The sequence below is a fragment of the Temnothorax longispinosus genome, chromosome 9 (genome assembly GCF_030848805.1).
Source record: "Temnothorax longispinosus isolate EJ_2023e chromosome 9, Tlon_JGU_v1, whole genome shotgun sequence".
NCBI lineage: Eukaryota > Metazoa > Arthropoda > Insecta > Hymenoptera > Formicidae > Temnothorax > Temnothorax longispinosus.
The window spans coordinates 10,543,394-10,569,137 of NC_092366.1; the positions used below are offsets into that span (position 1 = coordinate 10,543,394).

At 42.8% G+C, this 25,744-nt stretch overlaps 5 protein-coding genes across 5 annotated transcripts in view; 1 reads left to right on the forward strand and 4 right to left on the reverse strand.

Annotated features, from left to right (window-relative positions):
* LOC139819259 (uncharacterized) overlaps nucleotides 1-25,744 on the reverse strand; it is a 255,776-nt gene that overhangs the window by 105,124 nt on the left and 124,908 nt on the right. Inside the window, exon 4 of the mRNA XM_071788466.1 lies at nucleotides 828-1,009. Coding sequence (XP_071644567.1) covers nucleotides 828-1,009 — 182 coding nt within the window. The remainder of the gene's footprint in view (nucleotides 1-827; nucleotides 1,010-25,744) is intronic.
* On the reverse strand, nucleotides 14,404-16,471 carry LOC139818703 (uncharacterized). The gene has a single exon (XM_071787538.1). The coding sequence runs from the start codon at nucleotides 15,914-15,916 to the stop codon at nucleotides 14,909-14,911; it is 1,008 nt and encodes a 335-aa protein (XP_071643639.1). The 5' UTR covers nucleotides 15,917-16,471; the 3' UTR covers nucleotides 14,404-14,908.
* On the forward strand, nucleotides 16,507-19,577 carry LOC139818702 (uncharacterized). The gene has a single exon (XM_071787537.1). It carries the CDS (start codon nucleotides 16,993-16,995, stop codon nucleotides 18,184-18,186), a length of 1,194 nt encoding a protein of 397 aa, XP_071643638.1. The 5' UTR covers nucleotides 16,507-16,992; the 3' UTR covers nucleotides 18,187-19,577.
* On the reverse strand, nucleotides 19,633-22,188 carry LOC139818701 (uncharacterized). The gene has a single exon (XM_071787536.1). The coding sequence runs from the start codon at nucleotides 22,186-22,188 to the stop codon at nucleotides 19,678-19,680; it is 2,511 nt and encodes an 836-aa protein (XP_071643637.1). The 3' UTR covers nucleotides 19,633-19,677.
* Nucleotides 22,324-25,680, reverse strand: LOC139818704 (uncharacterized). The gene is made up of 2 exons (XM_071787539.1): nucleotides 24,813-25,680; nucleotides 22,324-22,830 (listed from the first exon to the last, which is right to left on the reverse strand). The coding sequence occupies exons 1-2, from the start codon at nucleotides 25,447-25,449 to the stop codon at nucleotides 22,334-22,336; spliced, it is 1,134 nt and encodes a 377-aa protein (XP_071643640.1). The 5' UTR covers nucleotides 25,450-25,680; the 3' UTR covers nucleotides 22,324-22,333.

Below are 25,744 nucleotides of genomic sequence, written 5' to 3' on the forward strand. Positions count from 1 at the left end.
CGTGCGTGTAGTGCGTCGTGTGTGTCATGATGTGACAGCTCGCGTCGTGTCGCGAGGTTAATCGTCCCGCGTCGTGTCGCGATTATTATACAATAGCATAATGTTAAAGCTAAATGGCGCGCGCGAAGCGCGCGCGTCTGTAATGTCTAGTCCACTTTTAAAAAGGCGTGTTAACTGTGTGAATTTCGTTTGTATCGAAAAATTGAAGCCTCTTTTCCGCGATGCCGATTGGCTATTTCGATTGATTGCCGCGCCGTAGCTTGCTTCATCCCGTGAGGGACTGTCATCGCGGAGTGTGGCAAGTTTCGTGCGTGTAGTGCGTCGTGTGTGTCATGATGTGACAGCTCGCGTCGTGTCGCAAGGTTAATCGTCCCGCGTCGTGTCGCGATTATTATATAATAGCATAATGTTAAAGCTAAATAGCGCGCGCGAAGCGCGCGTCTGTAGTGTCTAGTCCACTTTTAAAAAAGGCGTGTTAACTGAGTGAATTGCGTTTGTATCGAAAAATTGAAGCCTCTTTTCCGCGATGCCAATTGGTTCTCTCGCTGCGCTTACTTCATTTGCAGCTGTCATCGTATATTTTGACAGTTGTGTGTATCAAGAAGTTAATAGTGTAATAGTAATTGCATAATGTTAAAGCTAAATAGCGCGCGCGAAGCGCGCGTCTGTGGTGTCTAGTATTTTTAAAAATTTGACTTACACCACTATGGTTTTTACTCCTCTATATATACATTAGACACTATATATGTAATTCAGGAAAAGATGCAGTTATATATATATATATATATATATATATATATCTGTTAAAGTAAACATTCGTCACTAACCTGCATAATAGACAGTTTTGCGAGAAACATTGTACGATGCTTTTGATATGCAGAGTAAACATTTAACAATCGTTGTTTCTGATAAATCTTCATCCAATAAGGCAATACGCAATAAGATATTGTACAGTCCATCGTCACGCAGTGTTATAGTGGGATATCCAGATTGCTTGTCCGGAATATTTCTGCAATATCAGCGCGATATGGATATCATTATGAAGAATAATATAAAACAATATAAAATATCATTTATATTTTGATAAAATTCTTGTTTCAATACGTTAAAGTAAATATTCACTTTAGGACAAACTCTCCAATAACGTTGACACAGATTGTTGGGCTTATAATCTTAAATAAGATCATGATCTTTAAATAATTTTATGTTGTTCATTGTTTATTCCAAAGATATAAACAATTAATAACGTTGTACTTACTATTTTTTTCTATATAAAACAAGAACTTTAATAACACATCGTTAATCATTTATTAAAGATAAACAGTTAATATATTTATTTTTGATTGCTGCACTGGACCGCGTTAGAACTTTCTTTCTCGCTTTTGCTAAACAAGTATATAACTAATTCACTTGAAATGTAGAGAGTATATGGTAGTTCGGTTATAAAAAGAAGTAGGTTTGTCTTTCTAGTTGCTCGATTTTGTGAAGCAACCAATTTCAGATTAAAACATAAAATTGGATTAAATTGGGCTAAAAATTTTGTAGAATGAGAGTAGGTTATGTTATATCCGGTCTATGTGTTTTTTTTTATTCAAGCAATAAGCAATAAGCAACTATTAAAATAATAAGATTTAAATAAAGACTTAAACACCTACGAATGATGGATTTTGACGATATAATTAGTAAAGTTACAAAATGTAATTAGATAAATTAGATATTTATTTGTATCATTACAAAAGTCACATTGCTGAATACTTTTCAGACATTATTCACATATAAGATATACATTATTAACTTTTTCTTTATACGCTTATATGATTTTTTAGGAAATATAGAGGATGTTTCCTAAATAAGTACAAAAAATTGTGAAAAAAATATGAAAATTTTGAAAATATGGAAAATTTATGTGTATTTAACACAATTATCAACACGCAGATATACCAGTAAGTTAAAATCGACTTTATTACTCAAAATTACAATCTCAAAATTACAATCTCTCTTTGATAGTGAAAGAAAACGGAACTCAAAACGCGGCCATATACTATAAGAGAAAATAAAAAAGACAAGAAACTAAAGGAGGTCCAATGTGACGCCATCTAACAAAAATGATCGAAACTATTGATCGAAATTATTGATTAACTCAAAACTCCCATTCAATATTTACGAACTATTGATAATTGTTTAGTTAAAAATTCAAAACCATGCATTCTGTTCCAAGCACATGCAGATTATCGATGCTCGGCTTACGACCATTCCATGGTTCGAATGGTGTTTTCTCTTCACCTTTTGTAGTCATTACTCTGTTTTTTAACTGAGCCGCCATTATCACAGCTTCCGGCCACAGAACTTAGGAACTTGTCCGTAGATCATAGACCTCATGATCTCCACGAGAGTTCTAATCTCTCGTTCGGCTTTACCGTTTATGTAGAGCTGAAGTTTCATGTATAATCTTGCGCCGTTTGAATTCTTTAAGAAGACGTTTGCAAATATATTCACGACCGTTGTCTGACCTAAAGGTCCTAATTTGTCTTCCGAACTTGTTTGCAATTATGTTGCAAAATTCGATCATTTCCGTGGTTTCTTCTTTGTTCTTTAGTGGATATACGAATCGGTATTCAGTGCTGTCATCTTTAAGCAAAAGGAAATATCTTTGGCCCCCGAGGCCTTGAACAGTAAACGGCCCACAGACATCACTATGCAACATTTCGCCTGGTTCGGTATTTCGTGGTGACACTGATTTGTGTAAATTGCTGGTCTGCTTCCTAAATTCACACGTTTTGCAGAAAAAGTTGTCCTCGCTAATCTTGAGACCTCTAAGTGCACGGCCAGCTTGTGCCATTCGTCTAATTGTGTCGATGCTGGCGTGAATCAATCTCAGACCCGATTTCTCGTGAATCAATCTCATTGTCAGTTGTTTTTCAACGGCGTTCGCTTGTGGTAGTCAAATCACTTTAAATTTCATCTATTTCATCTTCCCTTTCATCACTTGTGCCTGTTCCGAAAATGCGGCCATTTGCAATCATCTTTATAGCTCCTGACAGTTTAACTTGAACGTCATGTTTCATCATGGCCATTAACAAGAATAATTCTTCTTTAGATCAGGCAACTAGTAAACATCTGTGACAGTCAAATCCTCCCACTTGGCGCCAGACCAGGCCTTGACTCACAATCAGATTGACCCGATACCCTTTAATGTGACTTGCCTATTGTCAGCCAAAGTCACAGTTTCTTTTTTTTTGCAATAATAAATAAACTTTCTTGATTATATCTGGCTTTATTAATGCGTCAACACAATTCTTCTTTTTTAATCTTGTCTAATGTCCAAAACATGTGTTCTGTCATAAACCATGTGGGTAAATGTCTACCTATGTAGGTTAGTGACCCGCTTTAAACACTTAAATACTTTTAAAGCGTGTCACTAACGCGTCAACTAACCTACATAGGTTAGTTGACGCGCTTTAAACACTTAAATACTTTTAAAGCGCGCCCTTCCAAAGGTCACTCAGGAGGGTGACCTTGACAACATATGTCAAGGTCAAGGTCATCGGAGGATGGTTCCTATTACTGCATAATTACCGTTATTTATGCCTTCCAATTCTCAAAATAGCTGCTATATTTTCCAAACTTTTTTTGTGAGTAACTTTCTAACGAATAACGAGCGACGGCTAAAACCTTTTGAAGGTCACTCGGAGTCATGACCTTGACAACATATATCAAGGTCATTGAAATCGGTGAGGTCGCCCTTAATCTAGACATTTACCACCATATTGCACCACTATCTGCTATCCAACTCGATGTTCTTTGTATACCATATTCGCTTCACCAACTACGCTCAATACCGCCACATCTTCGCTTGTATTGTTCAAACTTTTCTTGTTCTGCCGTTGTAGACCTTCACAATTTCTGACTTCTTGCAGATAACTTTCTCTTTATTACTCTCTTTACTTTTACTGTTATTTATACATTTCTGTGTAGATTTTTGCGGTACCTTTACCTTTTGAATTGCGTCGTTCCGAATGTCCTTGCTGCTTTGATGCGGTCAATGCCTGAACTTCCTGATTTCCGACTAATCTTCCTTCGGCGTTCTTCAGTGATGCATGGCAGTTGGCTAAGATCTGTTCACTGTCCGGCCGATTGTCCCACGTATTACACCAGCGGATATAAGATTCCGGAAGACCTGACGTGATGATGGCGATAACATTCTGGTCCTTGATTTGACCTTTGGCGGTTCTTAGTTCCGTTAGTAACTTCTTAATTTCACCGAGATAATCATCAATCAATTGATCATCTTGCATTCGCATCGTGCACAGATTTCGATACATAGCACATTTCCGCTGGTTAGACTTCTTTTCGTAGAGATTTGATCAATTCTGCCACATCTCGTACGTAGTGTTATAACCCATTATATGATTGAGAATTTGCTTTGTAACTGTACAAATTATTAGGTTACGTACCGTACTGTTTTTCTTGACCCTGTCGGGCCTAACGTCCTTCGCTTTGGTAGATGATTTCTCAGTGATAATTGAGTGGGCATCCTTTTCGACGATAATAGTTTCAATTTTTATCTTCCAGTACATGATAATTTTCCTTGCCAATCAATTTCTCTGTGAAAGCTATTTCAATAGAAGTTGCCATGCTACTGTCCTTCTTGTTACCTGACACTCAGTCGATTTTTATGGTTTCAAAAATGTCCGCTGCAACAACGTTCGTGCTAGCTTTTCTGGGCATCGCGGTTAACCTTTTCCGCTTTTTTGCCCATTTACGCTTTTACATGCGTACACATTTACTGGGCGAAGTGGAAGTGTGCTGGACTCATAATGATGTGTATTTGACACAATCACCAACACGCAGATATACCAGTAAGTTAAAATCGACTTTATTACTCAAAATTACAATGTCAGTTAATAGTGAAAGAAAACGGAACTCAAAACGCGGCCATATATAAGAGAAAATAAAAGAGACAAGAAATTAAAGGCGGCCCAATGTAACGTCATCTAACAAAAATGATCGTAAACTTTTGATTAAGGGGAGGTCACCGTTCAGAGGCTCAAAAAAATGCATGAATTTCAGGAATTTTTTTTGATATAAAATAAATTTTGAAAAAAACTTTAAAAGGGTTTTATTCTTGTACTGTTATATATGAAATTTTTATTTTTTTATGTCAAAATGGCGGTTCTTGCTTCCACGCCATGAAGCCACAAACGACGTAAGTTTATACGCGCGGGTCGCTCTACAGCCTTGCCAGCTGATCTAAACCAAAAACACAAAAAATTTATTAAACTAGACTAAATTTGGGGGGCCTTATCGTTTTCCGATTTTTAAAAAACTCCCGGAAAACAAAATGGCAGCCATTTGAAAAAAAAACCCATTTAACGGAAACAATGGGTTTTTTCAGATGGCTGCCATTTTGTTTTTAAGTTTTAATAATAATATTAAGTTTTTTTTAGAGAAAATAGTACGCCGCTGTTTTTTTTCAAAAGTTAAACAATTTTTTTAAATTTTAAACTAAAACTTTACAAAAACTACATTTTGTGTTTTTTTTTTAAACAATGAACCGCTTTCGAATTAAGGTAAAAATTGAAATACACGCTCCTGGTGGATCTAAAAATATTTTATTAGTATGGGAAAATGGATTTTAATACAACATGTACACATACCAGAAAAAAATATCTTTAAACGTTTTCCAGATTTTCGAAATTTTTATATTTTTTTCTCAACTTTGACACCCTGTATTTTGAAAACAAAGCACTTTAGGGAAATATGTTTATAGGACCTTTTTTCTTAAAATGAGCCACGGAATATCTCTTTAAAATTTTTGTACTTATTTAATACCCTGTACACTTATGGTAATATATTTTATATGTATTTCTCTATGTTATGTGTCAGTTATCCTTTAAATAAAAACATAACTCATTAGGATAATTAAAGTGTTTATATTAAATAGTAAAAAATATAAAATCTGATATATATACAGGGTGTTTCAAAATTCTCGTATGTGGAGTACAAGAGGTGAGTTTCTATGCTAAAAAAAAAAACTTTTTCCTTCAGCAAAATTACATCCGATCGACAAGTAATTTTTATAAGAGAGCAGGTTAAAGTTAACGAACAAGCGCTCTCGTCTATGTGGCACCATAGACCGGGAGCCAGCGACAAAAAACATGTGTGGTCTACAATTAGGGCCCCAACGAGAAATCAATTGAAAAGAGGTAAATTCTGTGTATTTTTGCTCTTCGAATCCAAAACTGTTGATAAAATTTGAGGGTCGCTTGTATTTTTTAAGATATCGTTAAGAAAAGAAGAAAAAAACACTACATAGGTTAGATGACGCGCTTTAAAAGTATTTAATTGTTTATAGTTTTTTTGGGCACGCATGGGGGGGTGCAAGGGGGGGGGCGAAGCCCTTCCCTGCCCATCACCAGGTGCAAGGGGAGGGGGTGCGGGGGAAGGCAGAGGCCCCCCCGCCCACACTCGTAGGTTTACTCATACAAGGGGGGGTGCGGAGGGGCGAAGCCCCCCCCGCCCACATGTACTTTGATATATTTCACGGTTCTCATTTTCTTAACGATATCTTCAAAAATACAAGCGACCCCCAAATTTTATTAACAGTTTTGGATTCGAGGAGCAAAAATACATAGAGTTTACCTTTTTTCAATTGATTTCTCGTTGGGGTTCTAATTGTAGACATTTACCAAATTTTGAATTTTTGATGCCAATTTCTCCGTTCCTATTTGTTTCCGTACAAAATCCTTTATGGTATGATCGTGTCCTCTAATAGTCAACAACTCCTGCAAGTTTCATCAAATTTGGAGGTAGGGACTATTCGGAAGTCTTACCTTGCTCACAAATAAACAATATAAAACAAGAATCAGATTGGTGCCCATTTCCCAAAAGCACAGTTTTTTTAAAACATTCAAAAAATTACACTGCGTAAAGGCGACACCTACAGGCCGCCATACTTGCGTTTTTGTGTTCCACATGACACCGGCTATCATCCCAAAAAGTTTCGTCGTGGTGCCGATCACACATGTTTTTTGTCGCTGGTTCCCGGTCTATCAAGGGCCCAATTTTGTACACGCTAAAACACACTTACCGACAGTCGTCGTTGTCGACGCAGCTTTCATACGATATGAAAAACCTGCGCAACGATGCTTATCGAACCGATAGTTGTCGGTAGGCGTGTATAGAATGTGGGCCCAGGACCAGCGCGCTTTTCAGTAGCTCGTACCTAAATCTTTACCTTTTTCTGTATTGTATTGCTTAAAATATGATGATTGATGATCTTGACTTTGACATATATTGTCAAGGACATGACCCTGAGTAACTTTTTCTTATAACTTAGTCGTCGCTCATTGTTTATTTAAAAGTTATAAACAAAAAAAGTTTGAAAAATATAACAGTTTATGTTAGTGCTAAGAGAAGTAATTTGCTGATTGTGTATAGACAGTACACGTGTATAAATATGAAACTTCAAAATGGCGATCATTGGACGCATGCTGTAATTTAATCTTCAAATTAAAAATTATACCATACACACACACACAAACATGCGGAAGGTGCAGGCACCCGCACCCTCTCCACCGGTAGGCAGAGTGGACCTTGCTTCACAAAGTACATGCTAGGTATAAACCAAGGTCCACCTTGCTTACCGGCGAAGGGGGTGCGGAAGAGAGGGGCCGAAGGCTCTCCCCTTGCACCTACCCGCGCGTGCGTGCGTGCGTAGTAATTTTTAATTTAAAGATTAAATTACAGCATGTGTCCAATGTCTAGACACTTTATGCGGATATAGTTCCGAATGACCCCTGCTCCCGATCAACATAAAGTTTTATACATAAGTTGTTTTCGACGTGAGGAATAAAGTACGCGTGGTCCCAACTTCGAGAAATAAAAAGAAATGTTTATGACACAGCACTTATCGACTAATAAAATCGATTCTATATAATATATACAACATATAAAAAATATAATATACAGGGTGTTCCATTTTAAAAAACGCACCTCGATAATTCTTCAACGAAGCATTTTCAGCAAAAATGTTTCAAACAAAAGTTGTACGGTTTCGAGGGGCACATAAGATGGTGTCATTAGTTTGACCTTGGATAGGTGTTTGAAGATCACGTAAAGGGTCACCTTTAATTTCTTAAATGGAAACCTTTATTTTTCAATGCATATTCTTGTAGCTAATTTCGAGAGCTTTTCAAAACACTATAATAAAGTATTCTTTCATTAAAAACTTTTGGAATTATTAGGCTTGAAAGTTCTAGTATTTTGACATAAAATACAAAATATCTTGTAAAACATTAAGTTTTCGGTAATGTTACCTTAATACTTTCATGCACAGAATAATGAGACGAATCAATTGGTATGAAAAAAAGACATAGTTTCTTTAAGAAAAAATATGTAATTTGCAACATGCATTTGCAATACTTTTTCTTAAAAACAACTAGCCCCCTGCGGGGGGCTCCACTTTAAAAAAAAACTAGCCTAACTCAACCCAATTGTTGTGTGGATGAAAAAGTATATGCGTGAATAACATAGATTCACACTTTCCCACCCACAACAAAATTACTGAAAGATTTATTACTTTTACCAAAAAGTCTTGGTTACAATTACCAGTAAAATTAATAAAGCTATAATTTATCACATTTACCACCTGTTGAAAATTATGCATAATAACCGATAATTTACATATAATTATCAAATTTATCATTTTTTACAGTGTTGTGAGGCGGAAGTCGAGATGGCCTAATCGCAATACCGAGCTGTCAACGCAAGTTTTGATAATTGCAACATATATCTTAGGTGGCATTCCGGGCATCACCAGGTCGTTTGGCCACGGACCGATGCAATCCGATCCCGCTGCAACCAAAAGCGCTGGCAGCCGGGTGTCGACACCAACTCGGAAGCTATCCGAGTTGGCAATGTGGCAGTGAACTCGGGCGCGATAGGCGGCGGGCAGTCTAAATCGAAACGCGTACACCGACCTGTGCGTGAATGTTATCGCGACCTACCCACAAGTCGGGGTATTTAAATAATCCGAAATGAGTTTAACTAAGAATCAACTTTATTAATAAAAAAGCAAGCGTTAAGAAATCTCGGGAGTGTTGTCCTTATTCCTTGCGGATTGACGAACCCCGGTGCCCTGAGATCCATTTCACGGCACGACACGACAAAACTGGTGGCAGCGGTAGGGTCCGCCAACCGGTCCAGAGGGCATCAGACTCCAGAGATTTTCGCCTACAAAAAAGAGCGGATCATTAAACGGCGGTAAAGCATCCCGGAGAGGAACAGCCAGCCCGATCCAGAGCGAGAAAAACCACGGTAGCAGCCGACGAGTGTTATCAGCGACACTGGAGAAGGCACCGACTTACCGCACGGACTCGCTAGCCCGAGCAGCGAAGCAGCGAGGCAGCGAAGCAGCGAGGCGGCGAACCAGCAAGGCAGCGAACCAGCGAGGCAGCAAAGCTGCCCAGCAGAATATCGTAGTAGCGGACAACGACTCAGCAGAAAACCAACATGCGATACGCGGCACTATTGTAAGTCCGTTTTAATTTAAAATCGCGACCGCCGATAAATGTCGGACGAATTATACTGACATCACCCCATCAGCAACGCATCTTTCGTCCATAGCGAGCCAGCGCGGCGAGTGACGCTTGCAAAGCACCTTGCGCGCCGACAGACATACCGATAGCGAAGGGTTAAGGGGAGGTTACCGTTCAGAGGAGTAGGTAAGCTAGGCCGGTTCTAAGCCATGGGGCAATGAGGGGGGGGGGTGAGGGGCGAGGGGGAACCGCGGGCGGGGGGGGGAAACCGCGCGTTTCGGCGCCGCGGGGGAGGGGGAGGGGGGACCCGCGTGTTTCGGCGTCGCGGGGGAGGGAGAGGGGGGGAACCGCATTTTTCGGGCGCCGCGGTGGAGGAGGAGGGGGGACCGCGTTTTCCGGCGCCGCGGGGTGAGGGGGGTCCACGTTTTCCGGCGCCGCGGGGTGAGGGGGTCCGCGTTTTCCGGCGCCGCGGGGCGACCGCGTTTTCGCCGCGCCGCGGGGCGAGGGGGGATCCGCGTTTTCGCCGCGCCGCGGAGCGTTCGCGTTTTCGGGCGCCGCGGGGCGAGGGGACCCGCGTTCGCGTTTCGCCGCGCCGCGGAGTCCGCGTGACGTCACACGGCACGCTCGCGTTATCTCTCCCTCGTAGATGTTTCCCCCGTCCCCCGGTCGCGCGCGTCTTCTCGTTCGCGCGGTGTCTCGCGCCCCCGTCCCCCCCCCCGTTCGCGCTCATGATCGCGTTTAAATAAATTTATATTATACATAGAAAATTTGCTTACCACCGCAGGATTTGAAACAGAAATCCCTAACTCTTGAGTCAGTCACCTTCAGAATTCAGGCCATTGTCTCTTAATTTACACAATAATATGTATACACTAAAATACTGCAGGCTATTTACACAGGCTATTTACACAGTTAAAATTTACACAAAAACACACATAGGACACAGATTACACGGTGAAATCAGATATAATGGGTCTCCACAAGATGAACAAAAGAGACCATCTATGAGGATATACGGACATGTGGCATGTCTGCGAACAGCGTATAACATCGAGAACAATCCGTGTATTCTGACAATGCATGACGCACAAAACTTCATATGTCCTGGAGTAAAATAAAAGTATATGCAACACATCTTTGTCAGAGGGTGTAACATATTCACTTCTGCTTGATTCAACACTCTGAAAATTTCGTCCGGAATATCCTCATCAGACATTTCACTATCATAACACGAATCGTCCGACAATAATGCTTCATCATCAACTTCCATTTCTTCCTCGTCATTCACTTCCATTTCTTCAACGTTTGCTTCAACTTCCATTTCATGTCCTTCAAACTGTAATTCTTCGAAATCCATTTTTACTTTAATGATGAAACCGCGGTGTTGCACTAACACGTCTAAATCAATTAGACGTTATATTCTCCACCGTCTTCTCGACCGTCCTCTATTCTTTCCCAATATATTTGGTAATAGAGAAACATCCAGTTCGATTGGCGATTGGCGATTCCGATTTCGCGACGGATGCTTTCCAGGAAAAAATCTACAAACGCATATATGCGGCCTCTCTCTTCGCTTCATACGATGTCTCTTTTAAACATTTCATGATCATCAAAATCCCGCCACATTAGTATTTCACGACATTCATAAAATTCGAGAAACTTCCGATGCGATCGGAGATCGGCGATTCCGATTTCCCGACGGATCAGATATCTCGTTACATCGACGGTCCGCGGATCCCCATTCCTCACGAACGGATCGTTGATTTTCACGATCGGTTTCCCTTCAGGATAGAACACTGGTTTGCAAAGTTCTGCATACTCGCTCATATCACGTTAAATTCGGTGGGCCTTGATATACAGTAGCATTAAGATGGTCAGGACGAACCAATTGTCTGTATAAGCCGCACGATCAAGCACGCCAACCGACTCTCACTTCCAGTCCTCGACTACTGAGCGTACCATCAAATTCATCCTTCTACATCTCACTATTGTCACATCGTTTGTTTATCATATCTGATTTCACCATGATCTCAGCATCCATACAATTGCGCCTTCCGAAAAATCTACAATGTGCAGTTTTGCACGTGTGCGATGAAGTCACCGCGAGACATATTCTCGAAAACGATATCGCACCATTAACTTTCAATGGTTTAATCTGTAATACTGCTATCAAACAACTAAAACAGCTATTGAACTGCTATGAAACAGCTAAAAACAGCTAAAAACAGCTATCAAACAGCTCTTGAACAGCTATGAAACAGCTAAAAACAGCTATCAAACAGCTATCAAACAGCTATTGAACCGCTATGAAACAGCTAAAAACAGCTAAAAACAGCTATCAAACAGCTCTTGAACAGCTATCAAACAGCTATTGAACCGCTATGAAACAGCTAAAAAACAGCTATCAAATAGCTCTTGAACAGCTATCAAACAACTAAAACAGCTATCAGTATAACTGCGATCTGTATAACCGCTATTGAACAGCTATCAAACAACTAAAACAGCTATCAGTATAACTGCGATCTGTATAACCGCTATTGAACCGCTATCAAACTTCTTTTAAACAACTAAAAAAAACAGCTCTTGAACAGCTAAAACATCTATATTATACCACAAAGTATGTAGGAAAAGGAAATAAAACATTTATATACATATATAGTTTATTTATAAAAAAATCATAATTTTTTCTGGTGTCGCGACCACCAGTTAAATATTTTTAATACATTTTGTAATGCGCAATTCTTAACATGTTTTCCGCATCTTACAGTATTAGTAACATCTAGATTATTTAAAGATTCAATATCTTCGTAATCTGCATCCAAAGTCTCAATTTTTAGATGTTTTCTCGCTTTATTCTCAAGCAGATCCACCAGCCATTCTCGTTTCTGACATCCCTTGACATACACAAGAGTCGATGTCTCGTCGCCCTCTCCAAGTACGGCCGATGTAATTAGATGTTTCGCCATGCTGTAGGACACGTTTCCGTCCTCCCATCGTAGTCCATGGTGATTTGCAATCAACCAGGAAGCGCATGATCTGTCGGATTTCGTGAGGAGACTCCATGGCATGGGACATGTAAAAATGTAATGCGCCAAAACGGTCCCGTTTCTCAGAACCGCCACCTCTTTCACGACAAATTTCATCCCGACGGTGAATCCTTGCAGATCGACAAACGTCGGTACGATCATGACGAAACGACGGAGCAATCTGTATCTTATCGCGGTACATCAGTGTATCTTATATCGCAATATCTACTTATATTGCAATATCTGCTGATATTGCAATTTACATGAGTTTGCGCACTACATTAGACAGCGGGCAGTATTCGATTACGCGATCATGCAAGATGAGACAATAGGCGGTAGTATTTGCAGGTACATTTTCTTTACAATCAAATTCTATTCGCACATCCACGGTGGCGCTCTTGACAGATTCGTTTTGTCGCGAGCAATCGATGACAACAAAAGGTCCTTCCACCAGGAATGTATACAAGCTGCAAAGCGTATCGAAGGAATCGTATCCGTAATAAGTTTTACGAAAACGCGCATACATATCGAAAAGAACGGCGTATCGATTTTTACCAAAATCCAGATTCATGTCATCGTACGGATAAAATTCGGAGTTTAGATAAAGTTTCACGTTGGTCAAATTACAATCATCGAATACGCTAACATTTTGAGACATGATATTCTTGCGGCCGGTCTGCAGCGCAAAGATAACGTACCGCGGCTTCTCCAGCTGAGTCGCCGTTTTGACGGCCCACGAATGCTTGGTCGTGCTCTGCAACATGGGATACTCATACAGATCCCACGAACGGAAACTGACACTAAGATATCGCCCGCTTTCCAAGGCCCGTAGCATAGATAGCTTATTGACCTCGTTTAATGTAACGTGAGGCATTCGCCACTGTATTTTAAACAATTCGATTTCCGGCTCCGTCGCAGGATTTCCTACAATGCAATTGTTATCGCTACGCGCTCGTATCAAAATTAATTCGTGACGAGCGTTAACAACCACGCGTTTGTAATCTTCGCAAAAGCCCAGCAACAACTTGAGCGGTACGCAAAAGTTGAAGTATCCTTCCGGTATGCTCGATGTAACGTCCCAGCCAGCATTCCGCATGAGTTGAGAATCATTATACGATAGCGATACGTAGTTCTTGATGGTACTGGTTATGCCAACGTTTCTGTTGCGATCAATCTCCACACCGTTGAGCTCGTATCGAATTTCATCAAACATGAACGCCACGCAATTATTCGCAAGCGTTGTCACAGACTCGTCATTTTTTCTCTTTATTACCAATCGTCCTTCAACGTAGAGAAAGCTCTCGCACGGCAACGTGTATAAATCCTGCTGTTGTATGGGTATTCTTATCTCATCGTTATGTCCAAACGTTGTGTTGGCGTACGGATTGTACGTGTGTGTCTCAATCTTGACGACGCTATCGTCAAAGATCGGTTCACCTCCAATGTTTAAGATATTAGCCATTTCGTACGACAAAACCCAATGATTTCAAAAATTCAATGTTCGACGCAGTGAGTTTCTTCTTTGGCGATCGGATTGTCTTTTTGTTTCTCGTCTGTTGCACCTGCTCAGCTTCGTTCAGTACGAGCATCTCACGTTATCGCTGTCGTCTTCGTACATGCAGTCTAACGGTGATCTCTTCTCCGCGAAAATCAATCAATCGACCGGCCTGATCCACGACGCGAAGCGTCAAGTCCGAAATGCTCCGTACGATGATCGGGAGGTAAATGATCTGTGCCGGCGTTTCCGATATCTTATATCCTGGTGGCACGCTCGGTGAAAACTCGTGTATCGTGTGCACGTACTTGTCGTTGCTGTACGCACCCGCGGTCACGTTACACTCTATGCGAATGATGTTTACGTTGATGATATTTAGCGGAACATCCGATTCGTGCAATTGTCGCGGCTCCAGCACGCGATTCGCTGAAAATCCCAGCAGCGATCCAATGTTGTTCGGTTTTGTGAAATTTATCCGATAAGCGCACTTGATCTCGCTCTTCATCGTATTGTTATTAGCATGAATAATAATCAATGGGTGCGGTTCATCTTCGTTTGTCGAGACATTATTGGATTGGTCCCATAAAAGAGCGCGTTTCAGATACATGTCTATATCACGCAGTTCGTACGATCCTTCGGGAATGGTAATCTCCTTGTCGTCGTCGTCATAGTAGAATTTATTGTTCGACGAATTTACATTCGGTATCGTGTGATAGGTTTCAAAATCTGTTAGACCGAGCTCGTAATCGCCATCGCTCAAATCCACGGCGGGAAAGTAACTTACCGCGAGGATGCTGCTCTTGCCGGTGAGCGTAAATGTCAGTGACATGTTTGAATGAATACTGAGATTAAACAGCGTAACGCCGGTCTTTAAATTGATTGTCAACCGACTGTAAAAAACGCAGACACAGTTGTCCGCAATTGCTCTGATCATATCGCTGATAAGGTGTGCGATTGTACTCTATTACATTGTTCTCTAGATACTGCGTCAATTCTCTCGGTGGTCGAAGATTGCCAAAACTGTCGAAATATATGGCACGATCTCCCCTCTTCGCGTACGCCACCCAGTGAGTACCCGGTCCCTCAGTATTATCCAAATTCACAATACCGCTCTCGTTTCGACGTATACCGCCGATCGGTAACGAGTCACGCATGAAAATACCTCTAAAATATGGAATGCGCATACGTTTTGCCAATTGTTGCAGTTGTACATTGGTAGTTACACCCTTGGGGATTTTTAGCGTCTCTTCGACGTTTTTTTTTTTTTTTCTCGAGACTCCCCGTCCGCGTTTGTACGGAGCGAGATAAAGTCCATGACCTTCCATGGCGCGATTGTGACGCTGCATCTCTTCCAGCTGACGTCGCGCGGCTTTGTTATCATTCACGGCCTTTGCGACTCCCGCCGCTCCGCCGACCAACGAGCCGAGAACCCCTAATAACGGCAGGATCGGTAGGATACCGCCGCGTTTCGCTACCGGAAGTATTCGCTTGGTCTTCTTCTTTTTCTTCGTTTTCAAACCCATACCGAGTTTCGTTTTAGCCTTCATGGCCGCCCAGACGGCTGTAGCCGCAGCTCTCTCTCCGAGAGTCGAATCGTTCGCGGTGACACGTTTTCGCGCTTCCGCGGCGAGTATATTGTCTGCCACGTGTCGTTCTGCGAGATCGTTGCTACGCGAGTAGGCTATGTCGTGCTCGCGACACGCTGCGTCCAATGGATTGATACCCCGATCACCTCTTGCCAATCGTGTTTCTAAGCGAGTTCCCGGTCCGCAAAATTGATAGCCGGGGATATGTAATTCGATCGGAAGCGCGTTTATCGCGCGATTCAGCAGACCTCGACCTATCTTCGGCGGCATTTGCCGCAGTTTTTTATCAACGGCGGCGGACCGTCGATGTGCGTTTGCTGACACGGCAAATTATAATGTATTAAACAGCGCCGATATTGCTGAACCTCCGAATCTGCCTTGATATGTTCGGGAAGCTTATCCCACAAATAATCTATGTGATTATAAAACTGTCGCAGTAGAATGACCTTTGGTATATACTTTAACTGCTCGGCGGTTAAATCGTAAATATCGCTGTTATCCGACACGAGCAAAAACATTTTAAAGACTGAACATCTCAGCTCTACGCGTCTCTATAAATAGGCCAGCTTTCTCGATATTGTTATTCATTCGTTGTGGAGGGGAGGTAAAATGCGGTTCGTACGACAATCGCGGACGATCAAAGTGACAAACTTTGACGATAGGATGCCGTTAACGAAAGAGGTACGCAAACATGGAGGCATGCTACCGATTTCTATACGCGGTATCATCTGCGGTCCGTCGAATTGCGGCAAGACAAACGTCTTGATAAGCTTGCTGGAAAGTCCGCACGGTGTACGTTTCGAGAACGTGTATGTGTACTCGAAATCGTTGCAACAACTGAAATATCGATATTTGGAGAATATACTAACACCGATAGAAGAGATTGGCTACTTTACGTTCTCGAATAACAGTGACGTCATTCCGCCGAGCGAGGCGCTCCCGAATTCTATTTTTATCTTTGATGACGTGGCGTGCGACAAGCAGGATACGATAAGAGAATACTTTGCAATGGGCCGGCACGCGGACGTTGACTCTTTCTATCTTTGTCAGACGTATGCGAAGATACCGAAGCATCTTATACGCGACAACGCGAATTTATTGATTCTGTTTAAACAGGATGGTACCAATCTGAAACACATATACAACGATCACGTAAACACAGATATGTCTTACGATGATTTCAGTAAATTGTGTCATACGTGTTGGCAACAAAAGTACGGATTCGTGGTGATAGACAAGGACAGCGCGATTTCGAATGGTCGATACAGAAAAGGATTTAACGACTTTGCGATACCGAAACGTGGTTAGTTGTTGTCGACGCGTCGATTGAACAACGTTAGCGCAACATGGACAGCAGCGAGGAGATTAGAGAGCGCGAGAGGATAGCAAATCAAATTGTGAAAACGAGCAATTCGATTCGCAAAAAATATCACGCCTTGAAAACTGGTAAAGTGGAGGAAGATATCGCGTTGGAGAGACACTTTAAGCCCATCATCGAGCCTCTAAGGCAGATTGCCGAAAACACCGTTGCTGGCAAAGAATCTGACGTGTCAAAGATTGAGAATGAAACGGCGTGGGAAGACGAAGAGCCGAAGCTCAAACGACGACGACCAAACGCCTCGTTTAACGACTCTGTAATGGCTTCAACTCCGGTTACGTTGAAACGATCGATAAATGTGCCATCTAATTTGAGCGAAATAACAAAAATTTTTAAACCGCGTAAACCGAAACGATCGAAAGGTCCATTGAATGAACCACCGATAACCTCTGCACCTTCCGTACAACCCACAGTGCTCGCAAACGAAGATGTTTTCGAAACCTCGAATGACCCACTCGTGACGTCCGTTCGACAGCAGTTGCAAACATCTGAGGGTCAAGAAACGTTGCGAGATCAATTGGGTCCATTGAGCCAAAAGTATGTCGGGGCAGTTCTGAGCGGCGATCAAGAAAGCGGTATGGACATCGCGTACGGTGTTAAATTCACCAACGATGGAATGATGCTCGGTAATAAACGTTTTGACGTGAACTACGCGGACAAGATAATTATCGACGGCATACGATACAATGGCACACGCGGTCTTTTCGAATTAATCTTTAAGAAATATCCCGATCATGATATCTACACAGAGGACGATATGCAAACATACAAGAGCATTCTGTTGATGACGAGTGCTCATAAACGCAATTATGATGCTCACGCTCAAATAAAGGGCAACGGGGGATACAAGTACACACATATAATCGGGCCGTTGATTTCGGGTAAAAAAGCTGGAAAAGGTATACCGCGTGCCATGACAGGCAACAAGATCGACCATATAATTGCATCGTCGATTTCGGGTAAAAAAGCTGAAAAAGGTATACCGCGTGCCATGACATTAAACGACAACAAGATCGATTATGTTCATTGGGACGATCCCAACGAGCTTGTAGATCGTCTCAGATTGCTCGAAGCTTCGCGCCTAGCGGGTCACACCGGTCACGATAACGAAATCCAGTCGATTATCGAGGAACTTCGCGAGGCTGGACTTATTATAAATTAAGTGGCGCGACAGCGAGTCATTCAATCAACATCGAAATGCCGATCAACAAGTTTGGTATATCGCTCGGAAGAGGCGGTGCGGAACCGTACTATCAATGGAGAAGATTAATCAGAAATTACGTGCGCGATAACGCTCTTTGCATGGTCGCCACCGACTTTGACGCGAAATCGCGCAAGATTCGACGGATAGCGCCGCCTGTAGATGATGGCGATGCAGCCAATAAACGTTACGTGCAGCAGAGCGTGCAAATTTTGAAAGATCAACAGGATGAAATGGAGAGAAAGATGGTCGCATTCCAGAATAACGTGCAAATTACCCTAAACGAACTTCAAAAGATGATTCATGATGTAATTGCGAATCATCGCGAATAGATAAGAACGTACATCTGATATCTGCGTCAGTTGCACGTCATCGTCATGGCTGGTAAGAAGCAATCAACTGAGAAACGGAGGCTTGTGGAAGAATTACACGCTCCTGCGAGAAGAAATTTTTCTCGAAGACGCGTCATAGTGCGCGGATACGATGACCTGTGGCAGGCGGATGTGGTCGAGATGCGCCCATACACGCGATTTAACAGAGGCTACCACTACATACTCACCGTTATCGACGTGCTGAGCAAGCACGCATGGGCCGTACCGCTCAAGGCCAAGAGCGGACCCGAGGTTACTGCGGCGATCGCGAAAATAATTCGAGACGGCGGAAGATGCCCGAAAAATCTGCAGACTGACAATGGAAAAGAATTTTACAACGCAAACGTGCAGAAACTCTTGAAGAAACATAATATCAATCACTATTCGACATATTCCGTAATGAAGGCATCGGTCGTCGAACGATTCAATCGCACGCTCAAGAACGGCATGTGGAAAATGTTTACGCGCAATGGAAATTACAAATAGATCGACTCGCTGCCAGGTCTCGTATCGGATTACAACGCGCGAAAGCATCGAACTATCGGCATGCGACCCATCGATGTTACCCCCGCGATCGCCGACAAGCTCCTAACAACGGTGTACAGCCACGTAAAGATCGCTGCTCCCGCGCGATTCAAAGTGGGCGATTCGGTACGCGTGAGTAAATTCAAGACAATCTTCGAAAAAGGATACACGCCAAATTGGACCACGGAGGTGTTTAGAATCGTCAAAGTGCAGAAAACTAATCCTGTGACGTATCTGTTGGAAGATTCCTGCGGAAAACCCGTCGCCGGCGGCTTCTACGAATACGAGTTACATCGCGTTGCTAATCCCGACGTGTATCTCGTTGAAAAAGTTTTGCGCAAAAGAGGGGATGAGGTTTATGTAAAGTGGTTAGGATTTGATAATTCACACAATTCATGGATACACAAGAATAATGTATTGTAAAAATTTATTACAGTATAAAAATATACATATATACATATGATTCGAGTCATTTATTTTCCTAAATATCTAAATGTAATTACAATATATTTACAGCGGTATTTACAATATATTTACAATGGTATTTACAATATATTTACAATGGTATTTTATAATGTCCCCATGGCAGCGTTTCGGTAGAACCGGGTATAATGTACCGCTTATCATCGTACGGACTTAGAGCTATTTTTGTTTCAGACACGGTGTATACCTCGTGTTTTTTGGATCTTATGCAGGTTTGCTGTCGCGTCATTTCAATTTCGTCGCGCAGACACCGCGTGTAATCGTCGAACGTTATCGACCTGGCTACGACGTTACTCTTAACACCTTTAGCTTTTTTCGTATCTTTCTTACCGTCCACTCGCAAGGCGTACATCTTTGCTCTAAGCCCGACGAATTCGGTCATTATCGCACCGTTATTTTCGTCTTTCATTAAGCCCGGAACTTTTTTATTGACGAGTGGGATACCATACGTATTATCAATCGCGTAATCGCTAGTGTCAAATCTATGAATGTGGCGCTTCATGATATCATACACATCGTCGCACTCGATGTGATAAATGAGACTGTCAGTATCGGTGTACGTGACTTTACACTTGTCGCGATACAACGGTAACATGTACTCGTGATGAAATTCGTACAAACATGTCTTGGATATATCGAGGATGCACATACCCACATAGATTGGTTTGTCGAACTTCACCTCGAGTTTTCGCATTTCTATTGCTACTAAATTCTCCGAAAAGACGCTTCGGCTATGAAAATTTGGTTTCGCAATCATAGCCTCCGCGCCGTACCTACCCTCCCAATGAGTCACGAGTCGCACGTCAACGTGATTGCGCACATTCTCCATGGTTTTGCCAAACACGGCATTGTTCATCAATTTGTATAAATTTTTCTCGAAATCATTGTTGGCCAACGTTCTAAATTTCGTATTGAGGTCTATATAATCGCGAAGCCATGGAGATTGCGCGAATTTCAGTATACGGTGAATCTTTGATATACGGAGACCGTGACGAGTACACTGCTGCAGGTTGCGATAATGTATTACATAACGTTTATTATCGTATAATGTTGCGAGGAGCTTGTCCTGTCGCTTGCCAGGTGGTTTATCGCGCGTCGGACAGAACGGTAGGTCAGTGTGCGCGTCGTGAAGATGTTGCGGATACTCCAAGTCGACTTCGAGAATGTAGCCTATCGAGGAATCCAACGCGACATCCATAACATTAAAATCGGTTACGTCGTCGACCCATTTAAAATCTGCGTATGGCAATGGTTGACTCATTGCCCAGCCGTATAAGTTATTTACATCAAAATACATGAGGTACGACGACGGTTTCGATGGATCGTACGACTGCATGTACTTGTTGTTGGCCAGCGCGTATCTGTTTGAACATTGGCTCAAACCGCCGCGTATACCGCGTTCGATAAACATGACTATGTCAATGTCGGTGAGCAATTCGAAATTGATGTGTGTATGCTTCAACATAGCATCCCACGTAAAACCCGGTAGAGTATAATAATACGCCGGATCGAGTCCATAACTCGCGACGCAACTATCGCGAAAATTTTCAAAGATATCGGCCAACAGCAAGACATCGGTCTTGAGATATAAATTGCTGTAATCACCGAGCGTTCGAATGGAGAACCGCTGCCAGACGTCGACGGCGTGCGCGTAATCGCTCTCGGATACGGTGTCACCTGTCAATGAACTGTAAAACGAGTCGCGCGGTGGTAAACACAAGTCCTCCAATTTTTCGACGCAGTCAATGTATTCATATGGAAATACGCCTTTTCGTGTCAGCAAATTAAAATTTTCTGCGGATAATTCACAAAATTCGCGTTGCAATATTCGCAGTTTATCCTTGCTGAGATAAGATGCCAATTTGTCGAGACTAGCGGTGAGAAACTTGTACGAATCGATAAATCGCAATTTGACGCACGTTTTCTTATCTTTATCTTCGGTGCTTTGAACGTTTTTTGTAAACGAAATATATTTTTCTTTTGTGATCGGGAGTAAATCTACATGTCCTTCGTATGCTGTTGCTATTTCAGTTATAATAAAATGTGCATCGTATCCCGATAAATTATGAAACACTATGGGAATGCAATGCGAATCTTTATAATTTAAGTTACAATTCGAATGCGCGGGACCTCTGTATCGACCGGTCAGGTGACAATGGTCGCGTACTCGCACGTCGTCTGGCTCGAACGGTTCTTCGCACACGTGACAGTGCGTTGCGCTGTTAAACTTTTTCCACTCGTCTCGCGTGAAATCTGCCATGGGTATATTAGTGGACAAAATGGTCTTTACGTCGTGAGCTAAACGTCTTAGCTCCTCGGCGAACCACGCGACGCAATCCTTATCGCGACGAAACCGATACATAGATAACGACTCGTCGTACGAGCAACGCACGTAGTACCCTATGCTAAACACGCGATGATGTTGATATGTGTACCTGGACGTTTCCGGATCCGCTTCCATCTTCTCCAGGGTACACTCCAGGTCGGCGTATACGACAAACGGAACTCGTTCCTTCCTGTTGTGATTTTTAAAGGCCAACCACTTGTCGTTATCGCTCGGTAACTTGATCGCGCAGTCATTCATCTCCTGACAGTCGACGGTGTGGGCAGCCAATTTCTCGTTGGAGCTGAAGTAGTGCAAACATCTGCAAAAAAATAAACGCAAATTATATAAATTTTTTTATACACAAAATATTCTATATATTATTAAAAGAACTATAGTTCGGTACTTACCGATCGCAAAAGTATTTCCTGTGCTCTTTTTTACTGATTTGCGAGCTCACAAGGCGGGATAGGTTCTTGATCCACGCAAAATGTCCCACGTTGTCGTTATGCACGTACAGCAGATTTACGTGTCTGTCCATCTTTCGGTCAGTAACACGTATTGGTAGGATTGCAAGTTCCTTGTTTTTTTTCTCGATGCTGTACACGTTGATGGAGATGTTGTTGTGATTTTCAAACCGTTTAATTTGATTCAACGTCATCGGAAACTCAATGTCTGTAAGATCTAGCACCGACGTGTAATGTGGATACGACGATTTCCGAAATGCGTGTTCCTCAACTGGATACAGAGCAGCCACCACTGACCATGCGAAACATGCATTGTCCATTGATCGCACGTTTATCACCGCCTTCTTCTTTTTAATTTCTTGCGGTATTTCCACAAAACACCCCGCGTGCAATGGATTGTATTTGTTCGCGTTTACCATTAAATTGAGTATAGGGACTTCCGGTTGGGTAAGGAAGGAAGACGGGTGCTCCGTAAAGGAAAGAAGGAATAAGGGAAAGTACGGGCGGAGTAGGAGTCAAGGAACGAAGAGAGAATAAAGAGAACCCCGAAGGAAGGAAAGAGGAAGGCGTACAACTGAAGAAAGACCGGAGGGCAAGAAAAATCGGAAGTAAACCAAGAAAATACGGCGAGGAAGAAAAGAGGTTAGGACGGAGCAAGACAAGGGAAGGAGAGAAGAAGAGAGAAGAGGGAGGAACACAATTGAGGCAGGCGACCGGAGAAGGGAAGAGGAAGTGGGGAGCACGGGCATGCGCGAGCCGCGGAAGCAGAGACACGTGCGTGGAACAGAGGTTGATCAGTGCTGAGGCAGCGCGGGGTGCCGGCCCCTCCAAAAGAGTGGGTTGGCACTACTGCGGATCGCCGAGGCGGCGCGGAGTGCCGGCCCCTCCTTCAAAAGAGCGGGTTGGCACTACTGCGGGACGACGAGGCGTGACACGAAAGCAAGTGACATCTGCACGAGAGTAGGCGAAATGGCGCGGGTCGCTGCAGTGGAAACGCGGTGAGTGAGAGGGCCGATCGAGATAGGGTGGCACGACTGAAAGTCGATAGAGCGGCGGTGCATGCCTGGCACGAGAAAGAATACGAGAAAGTGGTCTGTAAGTACAACGCAGAGCAGGTGAAGAGCATATCGCGGAAAGAATAAGAGAGTAGGTTCGAAAATGCGAAGGAGAAAGGAATCGAATAGAATGGAGGAAAATCTGGCAGACAAAGAAGAGGCACAGATAGCGGTGCGAAAGAGGGAAGAGACAGGATGGATTAAGGAAATTACGAGGGAGCTAAGGGAAATCGGGCATGAAATTAAAGAGGAAATAATACGAACGGGAATGGAAGTCAAAGAGGAACTGAGAAAGCTAAAAACCCAACCGGAAGCGGAGGAGAAGAGGATGGCGGAGGAAAAGGAAGAACGAGGGGAGGAAGGGTGGAGCGAGGGATGGGGAAGGGACTGGAGCGAGGGATCGACAGACTCAGGGGGAAGGATCACGGAAGGGACGGATAATGGTCGTGAAGACAAGAAGAATCGGGAAGCTAAGCAAGATAGCCAAGGAAGGAAGAGGGCGGCAGAGAAAAAAGGTGACGGAGGAAGAGAGAAGAGCGAGAAGGAATGGAGAAGACCGCCGGAAAGCGACAGAAGGAAGGAACAGGAAGAGGAGAGGAACAGGCTGAGACGAATGATAGAGGAGAGAGAAGAGGAGATAAGAAGAAGAAGAGAGAAAAGAGAGAAGGAGGAGGAGAGAAAAAAAGAGAGAGAGAGAAAAGAAAAAACTGAGAAGAGGAAAAAGAATCTGATCTGGAGGAGAGTGGCAGGAGAAGGACCAAAAGAAAGAAGGGAGATGCTGGAAGCGATAATGGAAAAGGTAACAGGAAGAGAGATACTGATAAGAAAAGCGTGGGAGGTGACTGGCGTGGATGGTAAGATTGTAATTTTCACGGAACTAGAAGAAGAAGAGGACAAGGAAGAGGTGATAGAAAGATGTGATGAGATATGGAGAAGGTGGGAGATTGGTGTCGACGAGGAACTAACACTTGAAGAGAGAGCATACAGACATAAGCTGGTGGAGAGAGCAAGAGAGGAAAGAACGAGGGGCAACGCAGTGGTATTAACAAATAGAAGAATGTGGATAAACGGAAGGGAGGTGAAGTGGGAGGAGGAAAGAGGCGGTTGGAGGAGGATGTAGCCGGACGAGATTCACGACAAATATAAGTAGAGTTTGCTGTCGGTGGATTAGCTTTATGATGTAAAAAAGTTAAAAGATTAACAGATTGAAAAGGTTAGTTGTTATAACGTTGCATTGTATAGATTCAGAAGATGATGGGTGAGCTGTAATGGTTTGGGAACGTTCCATAAAAACGCCCTTTAAGGCCCCTTTGGGGTAAATAAAGTATCCTTACATACATTACATACATTAAATTGAGTATACGCGACAACGCCCATCCGCTATCACGTTCCTGGAATTCCTCCAGCTTTGCTAAGGTAGGCTCGATGACGTGTTGCTTGTACCACTCGTGCAGATCGGACTCACGAAAGACTTCATAGTTTCTCGTTGCGATACTTTTATTCGCGCGTTTGTCACCCGCAACAAATTCACCATTAAACACTGTGTTAATTTTTACATTGTCATGTCGTTGCATGACGTTCCGCACACGATCGAGTACAATTTCTCTCGCATCTTTGAGAAATTGACGAGGGTCGATGTGTTTGGAATTTATCACCGCACCAGTCAATATACGGCTTTCAAAAGCCGTATCTATCTCGCGCCATCTAAGTCCTGTCTCACTCGCACTGTATCCCGCACCCACATGTACGAAACGTTGACGTACCGAGTCTTTCAAACCTTCGAGTCTTGCGATACAAGCGACCAATGACTGTTTGAGACCGATCGATGACTGATCGATTGATAATCGTGGCCGTTTAATTCGGCTTTGTTCTTCCAACGATTCGATAAACTCGTCGCATCGTTGCTCCCACGCGGCAAAGTCTTCCCTCGAATTTAACAGGGTGGATTGCTCCAACAACTCCTGCTCCATGTTATTGCACGATCCTCTTGCTAACGCCATTTGTTGCACTCACGACTTCCAGTTCTCGACTATTGAGCGTATCCCCTAGATTCGTCATTTTATATTCTACTAATGATGCATCGTTTGCTTATCATATCTAATTTCATCTCAGCAGCCGTACATCGGCGCTATTTGCAAAATTTGCAGTTTTGCACGTGTTCGATGAAATCATTGCGAGACACATACGTTCACGAAAACGCGCCATTGACTTTTGGTGATTTGATCTGTATCAATGCAGCAGCCGTACATCGGCGCTATTTGCAGTTTTGCACGTGTTCGATGAAATCATCGCGAG